We start from the raw sequence: 13,753 nt of genomic DNA, 5'->3' as shown, positions 1-13,753 counted from the left end.
CACATCAGCGACCGTGATTTTTTTCCATGGGTCCAACCACTTTCTTTAACTTCATTTTCTTCAATGCCCCCTCCATCTTTGATTTTTGTATTCGCATAAATTCTCTATCTTCATCTAAGGGAGTGATTGTTGTTAATTAAATTATTTATAACTTCAAATTGTCTCAATCAATTAATTTACCAAATATTAATATTTAGGAAAAATTACCTAGAATAATCCAACCTTTTCATGATTTTCTTATAATAATCTCACTTATTGATTAACCATAAATAATCCCAACTTTAGGGGTATTTGTTTATAGTAAATTTGGGTAACCTGATGACCTGCTATAATAGGTAATTCACTAAAATAGTAAACTGAAGATTAATTTAAAATTAGAGAAAAATTTTAAAAATTTATATATAAAATTTTTAAAAATAAAAAAAATCATCAAATTTTTTAAAACATTTTTTAGTATTTTTTCGACATTTTATGTTAATTTATCTTTTTTAAAAAAAAAACAAAACTTGCTATAGAATGTCATTCGATTACCAGATTTACTCTAGAAAAATACCCTTCAAAGTTAAAATTATCCATAGTTAATTAAAAGATGGAAATATTGTAGGAAAATCAAGATTATGTTGAATTATTCTAGATAATTTTTCCTAACATTTAATGATTCCATATTTACACCTAAATAAGCTAAATTTATCAAACAATTCATATTATCAAACAACCCTTTGTAATTTTCAGCCACTATCCTCTATCAATAATTGAGAATGCGAACATTAAGAATAAAACAAAATCGATCATTATGAGTACTTTTAGTTAACCAAATACTTCATCTGATTGAAAAAAGCTGCCATATTATTTTGTTTTCACGCTATTCATTCCATTATTTTGATTATAGATTACATAATAAAAAAGTGAAAAGTTAATTTCATAGCTTCTTTTTTTTTGATATAATTTCATACTTCATATTCATATACAATTGCGAAAGGCAACATAAGGCAACTATATTCTTCATAAGCAAACAAAATCAGTGAGTGATCTCCTAAAAATCACACAAATTCAATAAGGCAATAACATAATCAACATTAACATCATCACCAAATTCGTTTATCGCATACGAAAAAATTGGAGGTGCTTGCTACTATGACGAGGAACCAATTTTTGATTCAACAAGGACCAGCCGACCAAGGACTCGGCTAACTTCAAACGACATTCAAGACCATCATAAGCCAAGGCTAACCAATGATTTGAGACAAGATTTTTCTGATTCTAGCCTCACACACAGAGAGCGCTCAGCTCCAAGACAAACGAGTAAGCGGTTTGAATACAACCATAGGAACAAGATTTGAGCAACCAAGACTCAACTCGATACACAAAATTGAAAACAAATGCAATCAAGAAGTAGAGTAGAGCAGAGCAGAGCTGAACATATCTGAGGTCGACTGAATAAACCTATCATCAAATGGTCCAAAAGGCCTAGGTTTGTTTCATGTAAACTAAGAATATGATATAAAAACTGGTTAGTCCAACTATCTTGGGATACAAGTACGATCAACTGTATCAATCATCACTTATTTATCATCAAAAATGTGTGGCTTGTGCTATCAAAACTCCTCTTGGAATTAATCATAAACCAATTAAGGGTACCGTACTAGAATCTTGAAAATTCGTCACGTTCCGACCATAGGCCTATAATGACTCAACAGTAAAAATAATGTTACACAAACTTTGCACGATGCAAGATCGACTACTTGGGGACCTTATTTCTCCTCAAGTAAATTGGATGTGCATGAAAGTAGTGAGGATAACTCCTCTTCCGTTGCTGCTCCAAAACCTTGCCATCTTATTCTACCAAATTTGTCCAGCAAGAAAACGTACCTGTTAAAAATACAGTTTTTGAGACTAATGTATTGACGAAAAGGATATTCGAATGCGGGTACTAAGAGAAGACAAAGATTCTCGTACCCAGTCAAAAGGTTCAATATCTGAAGTTCCTTTCTGAAGTAATAGTGATCACCAAATGAATAGACAAACCGCCTTTGCAAAGCACCTGAATTCTCGGATGGATTTGATTGCTTCATCATTCGAAGCAAGATCCGCTTAACGGGACTTAGTGACAGAAACCATGAGTCAACTAAAGATACCTGAATGGATTTCAACTTGTATTTTAAAGTTCATTGTAGATAAAGAATGAGCAATACATCATAATAATACTTTGAATGAAAAGAAGCATATGTTTCAATGAGAGATTTGTGTTTACAACTTTGCAATTTGATTTTAACAAGAATTATGTCACTAACCGACTTCAGCATTTTCTATATTCATGCACCTTGTCCTAAACTAGATTCTAAAGGAGAAAAATATATTTATAGGACGACAAAGAGGAGGCAAGCAAAAACTAATGACATAGGTGTAATAAAGTGTATTAAAGATCAAGGAAAAGAACATTCTAGTTTAGGACAAAAACATTAAGGATCGATGTAGGTGAGTACTTTGATGAGCTATTTAATGGAGAATAAGAAAATTTTGCAAGGAACACAACAATCACTCCCTTAGATGAAGATAGAGAATTTATGCGAATACAAAAATCAAAGATGGAGGGGGCATTGAAGAAAATGAAGCTAAAGAAAGCAGTTGGACCCATGGAAAAAAAATCGCGGTCGCTGATGCGTTTGTGGAAACGGTCGCGCTGTCCCGAAAAATGGCTATAACGGAGAAATAACGTGAATTGCGGTTGATGCGGTGTGATTTTTGGAAAAAAATCACATAAGGGGTTTTAAACTTATAATTGCATGTCTGTTGTTGAACTACGATTATTATGCAATAATATGCAACTATCTATTATAGTTTCAATATTTGAGATTCTTTTAGTGTATAATTAATTCATTTATTAGTTATTAGTTAATTATATTGTTTATCAACTAAAACTATGAGTAACTATAAGTAATCGTAATAATTAAAATTAATGGGTACTAATATTTTAATGAAAGACAGATAACATTGTAACGATGAAATATTGTTACAACGGTAAAATAACAGGCGTTACACGTTATATAACGGTCAACGCGGCGTTTTGACCGTGAAATTTCATGCACCTTTATATAACAAGATTTAACGTCGCGACAACTTTCAAACAGGTTATATAACGGGCGTTACGTAACGTAACGGAGGAGTTTTTATTCCATGGTTGGACCAGATGGTATACTTATTAACGTAAATAGATGCCTAAGGACAATTGGAATAACTTGGCTAACTGATCTATTCAACAAGATTTGGAAGGAAAACGAGATGCCCAATGACCGGAGAAGTAATCTAGTGCCCATTTACAATAATAAGGGAGATGTCCAAGATTGCTCCAAGTATCGAAGAATACAACTCATATACGCATATAAAGTTATGGGAAAGAGTGATAGATATGTATAAAATTAGAGATGTACCAACATATCAAAGAACGAATTTGGATTTATTCTAGGGAGATCTACAATAGAAGCAATTCATCTTATGAGACAAATGATGGCTTACAATAGGGCTAAAAAAGGAAACTTGCACATAGTTTTTATTGACTTGAAATAAAAACATACGACAAGGTGCCTAGAATAATACTTTGGTGGGCAATAACAAAGAAGGGTAATCCCAAGAAATACATTATATGTGTCGAGAAGTAAACATGGGCAATATCATACTAGGTTTTGACTAATTTACTTCAAAAAGTTGTGTAAGACTCGAAATTTCAGTTAATGACAAGCCAGCTCCAATTTGAAGATATAAGATATAATAGGTTTTGAACACTCAGTCCTCGATATTTACTTGAGCCTTTAAGAATCAAATCATGAGTCAAGGCTTTCCTCATTACCCTGTCTAGTCAATCAGCTTTAATAGCCAAACAAAACCAGACCCAATATGTTCAAGGGTAACTACTTGAAAGCAAGCTATTTTGTAGTGTAGAAAGTAAACTTTATAAAATAAATGTGAACTCAAGAAAGCTCAATGACCGAATTACGCAAATGCTCGTCCCACTTTGGCATACCTACAATAGAAATCCTTAGATCCAAGATATTATGGATTATGGGGCATGGCTTTAAAACTCTTGTTATTGCTCACTACTCTCCATGTACAAACAGAAACCATAAGAGTATAAGAACAAATTACCGAAACAGCAAGGCAAACAAGCTGACAGTTTGCTTTCTCCCAATTGCGCTCTTTCCCAGAAAAGACTTTCATTGTTTAAATAACCTAGATCAGTGCTTGAGATTGCATAAGAGCCAAACACTATAAAAATTCACACTCAAACAAGGAACAAATCTTGATTACTCCAAAAGCTTACACATTGACGGAGTTAACAAAGTACCCAAAAAGATAAATGTTGATTATACTAGGTCGATGAAAGAAGCCCTAAAAATAAAAATCCAATATGCATCCAATCCCATCATACCACTCGCTGTGTAAAATAACACAAACACTTGAGGAAGAAACAAGGATGTAGTATGTGCTAAAGAAATGTAACCGATTTCACAATGAATGGACATGAAATATATTCATGTTTTGTAAACCCCTCAGAAAGTAGCATTATATTCAAAATTTGTGATACATATTCTAGCAACAGCTAAGACTCGACCACACAACTCAAATTGATAAATGATAACACAACCATGCATAGAGTGGGAGACCATTCTGCATAAATAAAGTTCTATTTCTAACATAAATACCTCATAGAGATGGATGTTTTTGGAATCACTGAAAGTATTAAGGAACGGTTTGCTCCAAGATTCATTCATAGCCTGTAAAAGAGCATCAAAAAGTCAGAACACAACTACTTAGATAGCCTCATGTAAAACAAATTACATAGCAAACTCGAAACGTCAACTTTACAAATGTTAAAACTCCAAGATAGAGAACAAGAAAAGGTTTATTGCAAATCTTCCGGCCAAAACATTGATGATGAAACCAATGAACTGCCAGAGTGCAGACCATCCAAATAGATGGATCCTTATCAGGCACCAATCTATGAGTATACAGCAAAAAATCACCCGCATCACCGTATTGCAATCTTATTGTAAAGATTTTTGCGTCGAGACAACCGCAACCATGACTGGAAGTGTATTTTTGCACAAGACAACAAAGTTCACAATTTTTTAAGAGACTTTGGCCACGATTGACTACTAATCAAGGAAACTACACACCACCGAGAACGTAGCCCAATGTTGGCTAAACCTCGTAATCTTTGTCTTTGTTCTTTATTCCATTTCACTTCCTATATGCATTGTTACTTTCATTGATAGAGTAATTTGTCTCATCAAGGAACTTCATACCTTTGTTCTTGGTGATATTAGAGATAAAGTATCATAATTCATACTTTAGGCTCTAATCTAGGATCATTTCAATTGGGTATCAAAGCCAAGTTGTTTTCGTTGTATTTGGGAGTGCAAAATTGGTGAAATATGTCTACAATGAAATTAGACACTGAGAAGTTCGATAGAAGTGTAAAATTAACTTGTGGTAGGTCAAAATGAAAGCAATCTTGATGCAAACTGGGATTTATAAGGCCACTGATGGTTTAATGATCACACATGACTTCACAAAAAGTTCTTATGCTAGTATGTTTATGAAAAATGTGATATATTAGTTAAAAGGGTATTTAAGATAATTTACTAATTAGTTAATTATACAGCTTGTTAGTATAAATACTCTTGGATGTAATAAATAAGAGATTAGACATTTTGTGGAAATAAAGAGATAGTTCTTTGTGGAGTTTTTGTGGCACTCGAAGCTACATCACTAACATCAGTTCTTATATTCTTGTGTTCTGTCTGTTTTGCTCCATTATTGCTTCTGTTTCATGCACCAAACACACCCAAATTTGGGTGTGTTGCAACATGTATCAGAGCCAATCGGTCCTCGGAGACCAGTACTAAAATCTGAGTTAGACAAATGTTTGGTTCAGCAAATGCAATTGTAAGTAGCACAGAAGACTATTATGAATTACTGAAGCAATATAACAATTTGACTATTGCATTGCGCAAGCAAATAAGGAAAGACATTGTAGAGTATAGTAATAGGAAAGAAAGTGTTAAGATAATGTTTCAAGATTCCAAATCTTGGAATGTTCCGTTCAAGGAGACAGAATACAAAGAACCAATTCCATGTCTCAAAGAAAACGTCATTGGTGAAGAGTTAGGGTTTAAAGAAGAGATTAAGGATAAAAGTGAGAAAATCTTCAACATAAGTGGTCATGTATTAACCGGAAAAATCAAAAAAGTGGAAGAAATTAGGGTTTCAAAAGAAAAAACAAGAGAAAAGGGAGAAGACAAAAGAAGAAAAGCAACATCATGGAGGGTGGCGAAAATCCGGTGGACTTAGATGTAGAGCACTTGCCAAGAAATGGAGGAGGTGCTTGACACAGTCTGTGTGAACAGGAGAAAGAAATCATGGAGATGGCTTTGTATGTTGCGGTTCATGGGGTAGACGAGGAAAATTCATCGGAGACAGGATTGGTCGGAAAAGGCAACGACAACCATGGATGTTTTTAGTTGATTACGGGAGGCCACCGGAAAATATAGTGAGAAAATCAAGAGGTCCCAGTAAAGGACCTGGGATTTTCGTTGAAGGGATTGATGACCGGAGGAGAAAACGGCTACTGTGGACCGAGAAGATCGGTCATGGAAGATCACCTAATTAAAAGGGAAGAAAGAAGGGCATAAGGAGGTGGTAATTGAACTTCAAGGGCTAGGTTTATAGGGAAGAAGATGACTGAGAACCTGTTTCAAAACATATGGAAGCACACGTTCTTGACTCTTGAGTTCCTTTAGTTTGCATTTCGGTGGTTCAATTGTCTTCCAATTGAGCAGCCAGTTTTTGATTAACTTGGTCCGATAAAATCACGAAGCTTGATTTTCATTGAGAGGGTTATGGGTTGTGAGATGTATGAATCATGACAAAGAAATTTTAGAAAGGATTCCTTATTGCTCATTAATGGTTGGAAATGGTGTGGATTAGTTAAGAGTAAAAAGATGAAGCCACGACTATTTTATCTCCTTAGTCCAATAATTCAAAGGGTCATATGGGGACCCACCCACCCAAATGCTCATACTTTTCCCTTACATGCTACTGAATCTACTTTTTGTCCACTGGTTAAGTTGTACTATTTTTTGGGAACCCCCTATCAATTGAGAAGAAGACAAACATCATGAAAGCCTGCTACTATGAGATGACTTGTCAATTGAGGGAGCTGATTTTGCTCTTTTCTTTACCCAACCAATATATGTTGGGAACATGATTGTAGTACTTTTGTCAGAATGATTTTTTTTTTCATTCATAAAATCGAAAGAAGTTCAGCCCATAATTTCACACCCCAAATATGGGAGTGTGTCAACTTGATAACGATTCATTGTTGTATTTTCTCTTATATGTTCATGATATGCTAGTTACATGTAGTGATTTGTTTGAGGTGGAGAGCTTGAAAGAGTTTCATTCAAGAGAGTTTGGTATAAAGGATCTTGGTAAAGCCAAGAAGATACTTGGAATGGAGATCTTGAGAGATAGAGCAAAAGGTTTCTTGTACCTTAGTCAAAGGAGGTATATTGAAAAGTTGTGCAGCACTTCTCCATGGTTGATACTAAAAGTGCGTCAATTCCTCTTACTTCTCATTTCAAATTGTCCAAAAAGTTGTTTCCACAAACAAAGGAAGAGAAAGAACAAATGGTGAGCATTCCTTGCACTTGCGTTGTTGGTAGTGTCATGTATGATATGTTGTGTTATAGGCCCGACATTGCTCATGTCGTTAGTTTGGTGAGTAGATACATGTTTAATCCGGGTAAGGCACATTGGGAAGCAATGAAGTGGTTATTAAGGTATTTGAAATGTACTTCAAATGTGTCTCAAGTATGGGAGAGCTTCAAGCGGGCTAATCGGGTTTTGTGACTCCAATTATAGAGGTGATTTGGATGCTAGAAAGTCTACTTCAGGGTTTTTTTTATTATGGGTGGTTCGGCGGTAAATTGGCAATCATCGATCCAAGATGTGACCATCATATCAACTACCGAAGTAGAGTACAATAGCCATTGCCGAATCATTCAAAAACGCAAAATGGCTTGAAGGTCTAATTGGTGAGATGTGCAATAAGATGAGTTTAGTGAATGTTCATTGTGTTAGTCAAAGTGCAACTCACTTGGCGAGAAATCAAAATGTTCCATATAAGAACCAAACACATCGATATTAAGTTTAATTTTATTCGAGATGAGGTTAAGCACAAGAGATTGGGTTTGGTGAAGATTGATACCAACGATAACCCGGTCGACATGATGATGAAGCCATTGCCCACCAACAAGTTCACATTGTGTATGAACTTGGTTGGTTTAGCTCCTTGCCTGATGTGCTGCCCATTAGGGCATGTTTGGTGTGTTAGTTTTTGACGATTAAGTTTTTTTCTTGTTAGATGAAGTGTGTTGGAAAATGTTTTGACTTGGGTGAACTCAAGTCAAGGTAAATATTGTTAAAGTTATGGTGACTGGGGTGCACCATCAAGAGTGTTTAAATGTATGTTAATGCATGATGAGTGTTTATAAGAGCTTTGAAGGTGCGAAAAATGTTGTGTGATCAATAGTCTTAATTAGGAAGAGTAAGAGTTAGCTGTTGTCCAAAGTGCCCAAACAAGGCACCAGAAGAAAGACACTTGTCATGAACGAGGCAGCTAATCAAAATCAAACTTGCAAAAGCAAATAATCAAAGACATTGAAGAGTATAGAGCTCAAACAAGCTTCATAGCTACTCGAACGAGCACTCTGTCTGAACAGTGAATGGAAAAATTGTGGTACTCAAATAAGCATGAGTAATGCTCGAACGAGCACTTTTTCTGTCATGTTCTTGTCTTGCTCTGAATGCGAGGTTTTGATGTTCATTTATCCCGTGGCTTTTCCTATGTCAATCTTTAAGAGAGATCAGTCCTTATATATAGAAAGCTCATACACTCATTGTAAATGCGTAATCATTCTAACTCCTAAGCCTAAACAAATAGCCCACTTCTTCTTCTCTTCTTCTCTAGTATTATTACTCATTGTAAGATTTTTTTAAACTCCATTGTTTTTCTAATCAGTGTCACATGATTCCTGATCTCTCTGCGATTTGCGAATCGAAAAAAGCGAATTTTGGTTGGTTTTGGGCGAATTTTGGTCCATTTTGAGCGAATCTCGAATCGAGACATACGACTAGCGAAAATGTGACATTGTTTCTAATCAAAGAAATTACACACCACCGAGGACGAAGCTCAAGTTGGGTGAACCTAATAAATCTTTGTCTTTGTTCTTTATTGCATTTAATTTTCTCTATGCATTGCTATTTTCATTGATAGAGTAATTTGTCTCATCAAGCAAACTCATGCTTTTGTTCTTGGTGATATTAGAGATAAAGTATCATACTTTAAGCTCTAATCAAGGATCATTTCGGGCAGCATAATGCACACCATGTCCCTTTGGGTTTGAACCATATTACTCAAATAACTTTCACATATTTGAGTTATATGGTGCAAACTCAAAGAAAACGAAGGAGTATTAGACATGTATTGTCCTTTAGAGGGCTATTCCTATGCAGATTTCGTGAGCTACTTGAGAGGCCAAGTGAAGCATTAGAGTTGTGTGGTGGCTAAACATAGAGAAAAAATAGGGTTTTGGAGAGCCCAAGTGATTCTTTCATGTATTAAAGTTAAAGAATCCACTAGAGGATTAAAATTTGAGCTCTAGAGAGCGAGTTTTTTTTGTTTGTAAGTGACATTTCTTTAATGAATTGTTGAATAGTTAGTAATAACCCTATTTGAGGAGAGGTATCCAAGTACCATTAAATCTTGTGTTCTTGCTTGTATAGTCTTTTGATTGGTTTGTTTTGTTCCTCCATTGTTGTGCTTTGTTTTTCTTGGTTTTTTTGCCTTCTTATTTGATAAGTGCAATTATTTGCACTTATTGTGCTTATTTTTATACTCCTTTCTTGAAGATTAGAGGTGGTTTAGGATCGTTTTTAGCTCATTTACTCTAACTTATGATGATTCGATTATTTGTGAGTAAATGGATTAATTTTGATGATTATTAAGCATGTTTGCACAAGATTTGTGGCTTATACTATTGCAGGGCACTATGGAAAGAAGAAAAATGGTGTCTTATAAGTTGAAGAATGATAAAGAGTCACAAAAACATTCTAAGTAAAGGAGAACTCAAAGGGACACGACTCACCGCCAGTAAAACAGCGAGCCTCACAAGTCAGAAGAAAGCAACGAGTCGTCGTTTTTACCTGACCATGAGGCGACGACTCGTCGCAAGTCACTGTGTGCAACATTAAAGATCAGAAGATAGCGGCGAATCGCTGCTTTTACTCAACCTATGGGCGACAACTTGTCGCCACTCACTGGAAAAGATAGTATGTTCCTTTGAAGCAGCGATGAGCCGCCTGTAATGGCAACGACTCGTTGTCAGTTCCTGGATCAGCAATGCCAGCAGTTATCCATGCCATTTTAATGTTTTATTTTATTTAATTTCAGTTTTTTTTTGGGAATTTTACCCAAAGTAGACCTTAGTATAAATAGTGGTAGTTACTTTTTAGTTTTATCTCTCCCTTATGTCTTAATTTTCAAATTTTCTTAGTTTTTTGGGTTCTTAGAAAAGATATTCAGTTTTTAATGTTCTTCCATGGTTACTTCTACTTAATTGGATGCAATTCATAGTTTGTTCATATTCCAATTAGTAAGTTTCTTTATGTTGTCTTTATGTTGTCTTTTAATTGCTTATTTTCATTATGTTTAGCATCTTAATTAGGATTTTAAATAAATTGTGAAATTCATGTTCATCATTATGTCTAGTGAGTAGATTTCTATTCTAGGACCGAGGGATTGACCCTAATTTGAAGCATGAAATGATCTTTTGATTGATTAATTGTGTGAAATTAGGGTCTATGATTAAATCTATGCTTAATGAACCTTAGTTTAAATATCTTTGTTAACCTTTTCATTAAACGGAAGTTTGAGATTAGGATTAACTTAGGATTGGGGTATATTTAAGTTAAATTCATACTAGTTTAACCAACAAACAGAAGTTTGAGGATTAATATTAGTAAGGTCTTGAAACGACGTTGATCGATAGAGCAAAAGCTTGAGATTAATTAGATCACTTTCAATCATGTCAAAGATTCAATTTCATACAATTATGAGGGTAATTAATTTCCATTTCAGAATTAGGCGATTCCTGACATCCTAGATCTGCTTTACTATCGTTATCTTCATATCAATTATTATCTTTGCTTTATTTACTAGTTTTATTTGCATCATTTTAATTATTGCTCATGGTAGTGTTAGATTTTCAAACCAAATATATTGTCTGTCCGTATCTTGTGGTCATAAACTGAACAAATCTATTAACTCGCTTCCTCGTGTTCGACCCGCAGCTACACGTACACTGTGCGCTTGCGGTTAAATTCACATCATTATTTTCTATTGTGAGGTCTTAATCCTTTTATTTCATGAAACTAGGAAGATCGATTAAGGCAATGTAAAGTAGACGACCTATTAAACTCAACATTTGTTCTCAGCCAATTTCAATTTCAAGTAATACACCATCAATGTAAAGCCAAATCAGCTTATCTCTAAAACATCTGAAACTCTTGGCTTATTGAGTCAATATAATCATCATTGACACCCTTCTACCTAGTCTTCAAACTACAAGCAAGTTGTTTAATAGCAAAAACTTCATCATATATGGCTAATATACACTAATTTAACGCTTTCAATAATATGTCATTAAGTGGTTCTCGTATAGCCAAGGTGTCTCAACCGCATCGAACAAAAGCATCATAAAGACAAGTTACACAAAAAGCATTCATACAGAAAAATATGATGATAAGCAAACCTGAGAACTTGCACGAAACGAAAGAGAAAGCAAAGTTGCCTCAGGAACATCCAACTTGTTGGGATCAACCACATTGCCATCTGACCCAAGAGGCAGCTTAAGAAGTGTACCGTCTGAGTAACTAACTTCCAGAGTAGGAAACTTCGCCGCTACAGCCACAGGAATTAGATTCTTATTCGCCATGGCAATCTACCCAGATTCATAACAAAACCTCAAAAACTTAAATCACACAGAACTCATATTGCATTTTGCGAGCGACCAAAAAATATACAACTACTACATATGAAACTTGAATATTTTGAGCTGATCAAAAACAAGGGGAAATCAAAAACCCTAGAAAAATACTCAACAAAATCAACAATTGAAGTGATTACCTTGCCGCCATGTTTTTTAAGATCAGACATATCAGCAAAATATCCTCTACTCATCTCATCTTTACTGTCCTAAATTCAATTAAGAAAAACAAAAACTCAAAACGCAAGATCATCAAAATCTGGAAATGGGTATGAAACAAAAGCATTAAAAAGGGAAAAATAGATACATACAGTCGAGCACGTTCTTTCTCAATGGCATCTTTACTCCCGAGCTGAAACCATATATTTAAATCAATTATTTACAAATGATTGAAATTACAAAGTAAATCTAAATCGAAAATTGAATAAGAATTCATCTGAGAGAAGAGACCTGATAGAAGTCTAGAAATCGGACAGATGTAGACTGCGAAGGATGAGAAAAGGGGGAAAATGAGAAAGAATTGACATTGGAAAATCGTTTGTGATAGCATAGAATAGAAGTTCTAGCAATGGAAGCTTGATCTGCAAATCGTTTCAGCCTCCACATCTTGTGCATCGCTTTCACTCCTGCCTTTTTTTGGTACTGGGTCCTGGGTCCTGGGTCCTGGGTCCTGGGTTTTTCGGCAGCAACTGTTTCATGAACAAGGGAAACACATTGGAGCATGGGGATGTTTGGTAGACTGATAGTTTTTTTCTGATAGCTTTTGGCTTTTGACTTTTAACTTTTAACTTGTGACTTGTTATTCTAGAAAATTAGAGAAAAAACTTTTTGCTTTTGATGGTTTTGAAAACTAGGAAATAATGGTGTATGACGACCACTTGAAAATGAAAAGGAAAATTCTATTAGAAATTTCTAATATCTTGAGATGAGGTAATTAAGGTTGAGACTTAAGGCGATTAATTTCATAATGTTCTTAATATCATTAGGATTATGAACAACCATAATCAGTTTCATGGGGCTTCAACCTAGCATGAACACACATCAAAAATCAGTCATCAAATTGAGTTTTGTTCATTTGGACACCACTTAAGTTGTTCATTCAGACTCAATCCCTATGTAAAAGATATATCTCTAAAATTGTGTGTCATTACTTGACACTAATCATTTGAATCGTTGATTCGGTAAACATTTCAATATTTGTAGAAATCAGTGCACCAGGTAGTACAATTTTGCATAAATCCCGACATCCTCCCACAATAGTTTTTTCCTTTACCATTCTGTGTGCATGGGGTTGATCAAATGTAATGGGCTAAATTTATTCATAAACTCAAAATGGCTGATAATGACAAAAAGTCCACAAAAAAAGTTCATTCAAGTCATAAAGTCGTTTTAGTCCCATGAAAGTCCACCATTTTCTAAGCAATCAAAAGTTGTCACCTCATCACATTTAAATCTCAGATTTTCCTTTTCACTATTCCATATAAAATATCTTTTTAATTTGACGGAGTAATCATTTTGTCATTATTATCATTATTGTTTGTCTCTTTACATCTTTTTATTTATCTCTTTAAACTAGCATGATCTAAACACGTTAACTAAGCCTGACATTTTCTCTTACTCACGTACGTCTTCCATTATACAAGCTCCTT

General features: G+C 34.7%; 1 protein-coding gene across 2 annotated transcripts; it reads right to left on the bottom strand.

The window, feature by feature from the left end:
• Window positions 1-1,410: 1,410 nt before the first annotated feature.
• LOC130818387 (uncharacterized) lies at window positions 1,411-12,841 on the bottom strand. 2 transcript variants are annotated; one of them, XM_057684561.1, is made up of 7 exons: window positions 12,555-12,841; window positions 12,416-12,456; window positions 12,245-12,313; window positions 11,871-12,059; window positions 4,698-4,769; window positions 1,957-2,135; window positions 1,411-1,869 (listed from the first exon to the last, which is right to left on the bottom strand). In XM_057684561.1, exons 3-7 carry the CDS (start codon window positions 12,296-12,298, stop codon window positions 1,752-1,754), a joined length of 612 nt encoding a protein of 203 aa, XP_057540544.1. In that variant the 5' UTR covers window positions 12,299-12,313; window positions 12,416-12,456; window positions 12,555-12,841; the 3' UTR covers window positions 1,411-1,751. The 2 variants fall into 2 exon arrangements, with proteins under 2 accessions (XP_057540544.1, XP_057540538.1); XM_057684555.1 differs by having other exon boundaries at window positions 12,245-12,308.
• Between the last annotated feature and the right edge of the window lie 912 nt (window positions 12,842-13,753).

The sequence above is a fragment of the Amaranthus tricolor genome, chromosome 1 (assembly GCF_026212465.1).
Source record: "Amaranthus tricolor cultivar Red isolate AtriRed21 chromosome 1, ASM2621246v1, whole genome shotgun sequence".
NCBI lineage: Eukaryota > Viridiplantae > Streptophyta > Magnoliopsida > Caryophyllales > Amaranthaceae > Amaranthus > Amaranthus tricolor.
The sequence above is the reverse complement of the archived record's forward strand: the minus strand, read 5'-3'. Positions and strand labels throughout refer to the sequence as shown.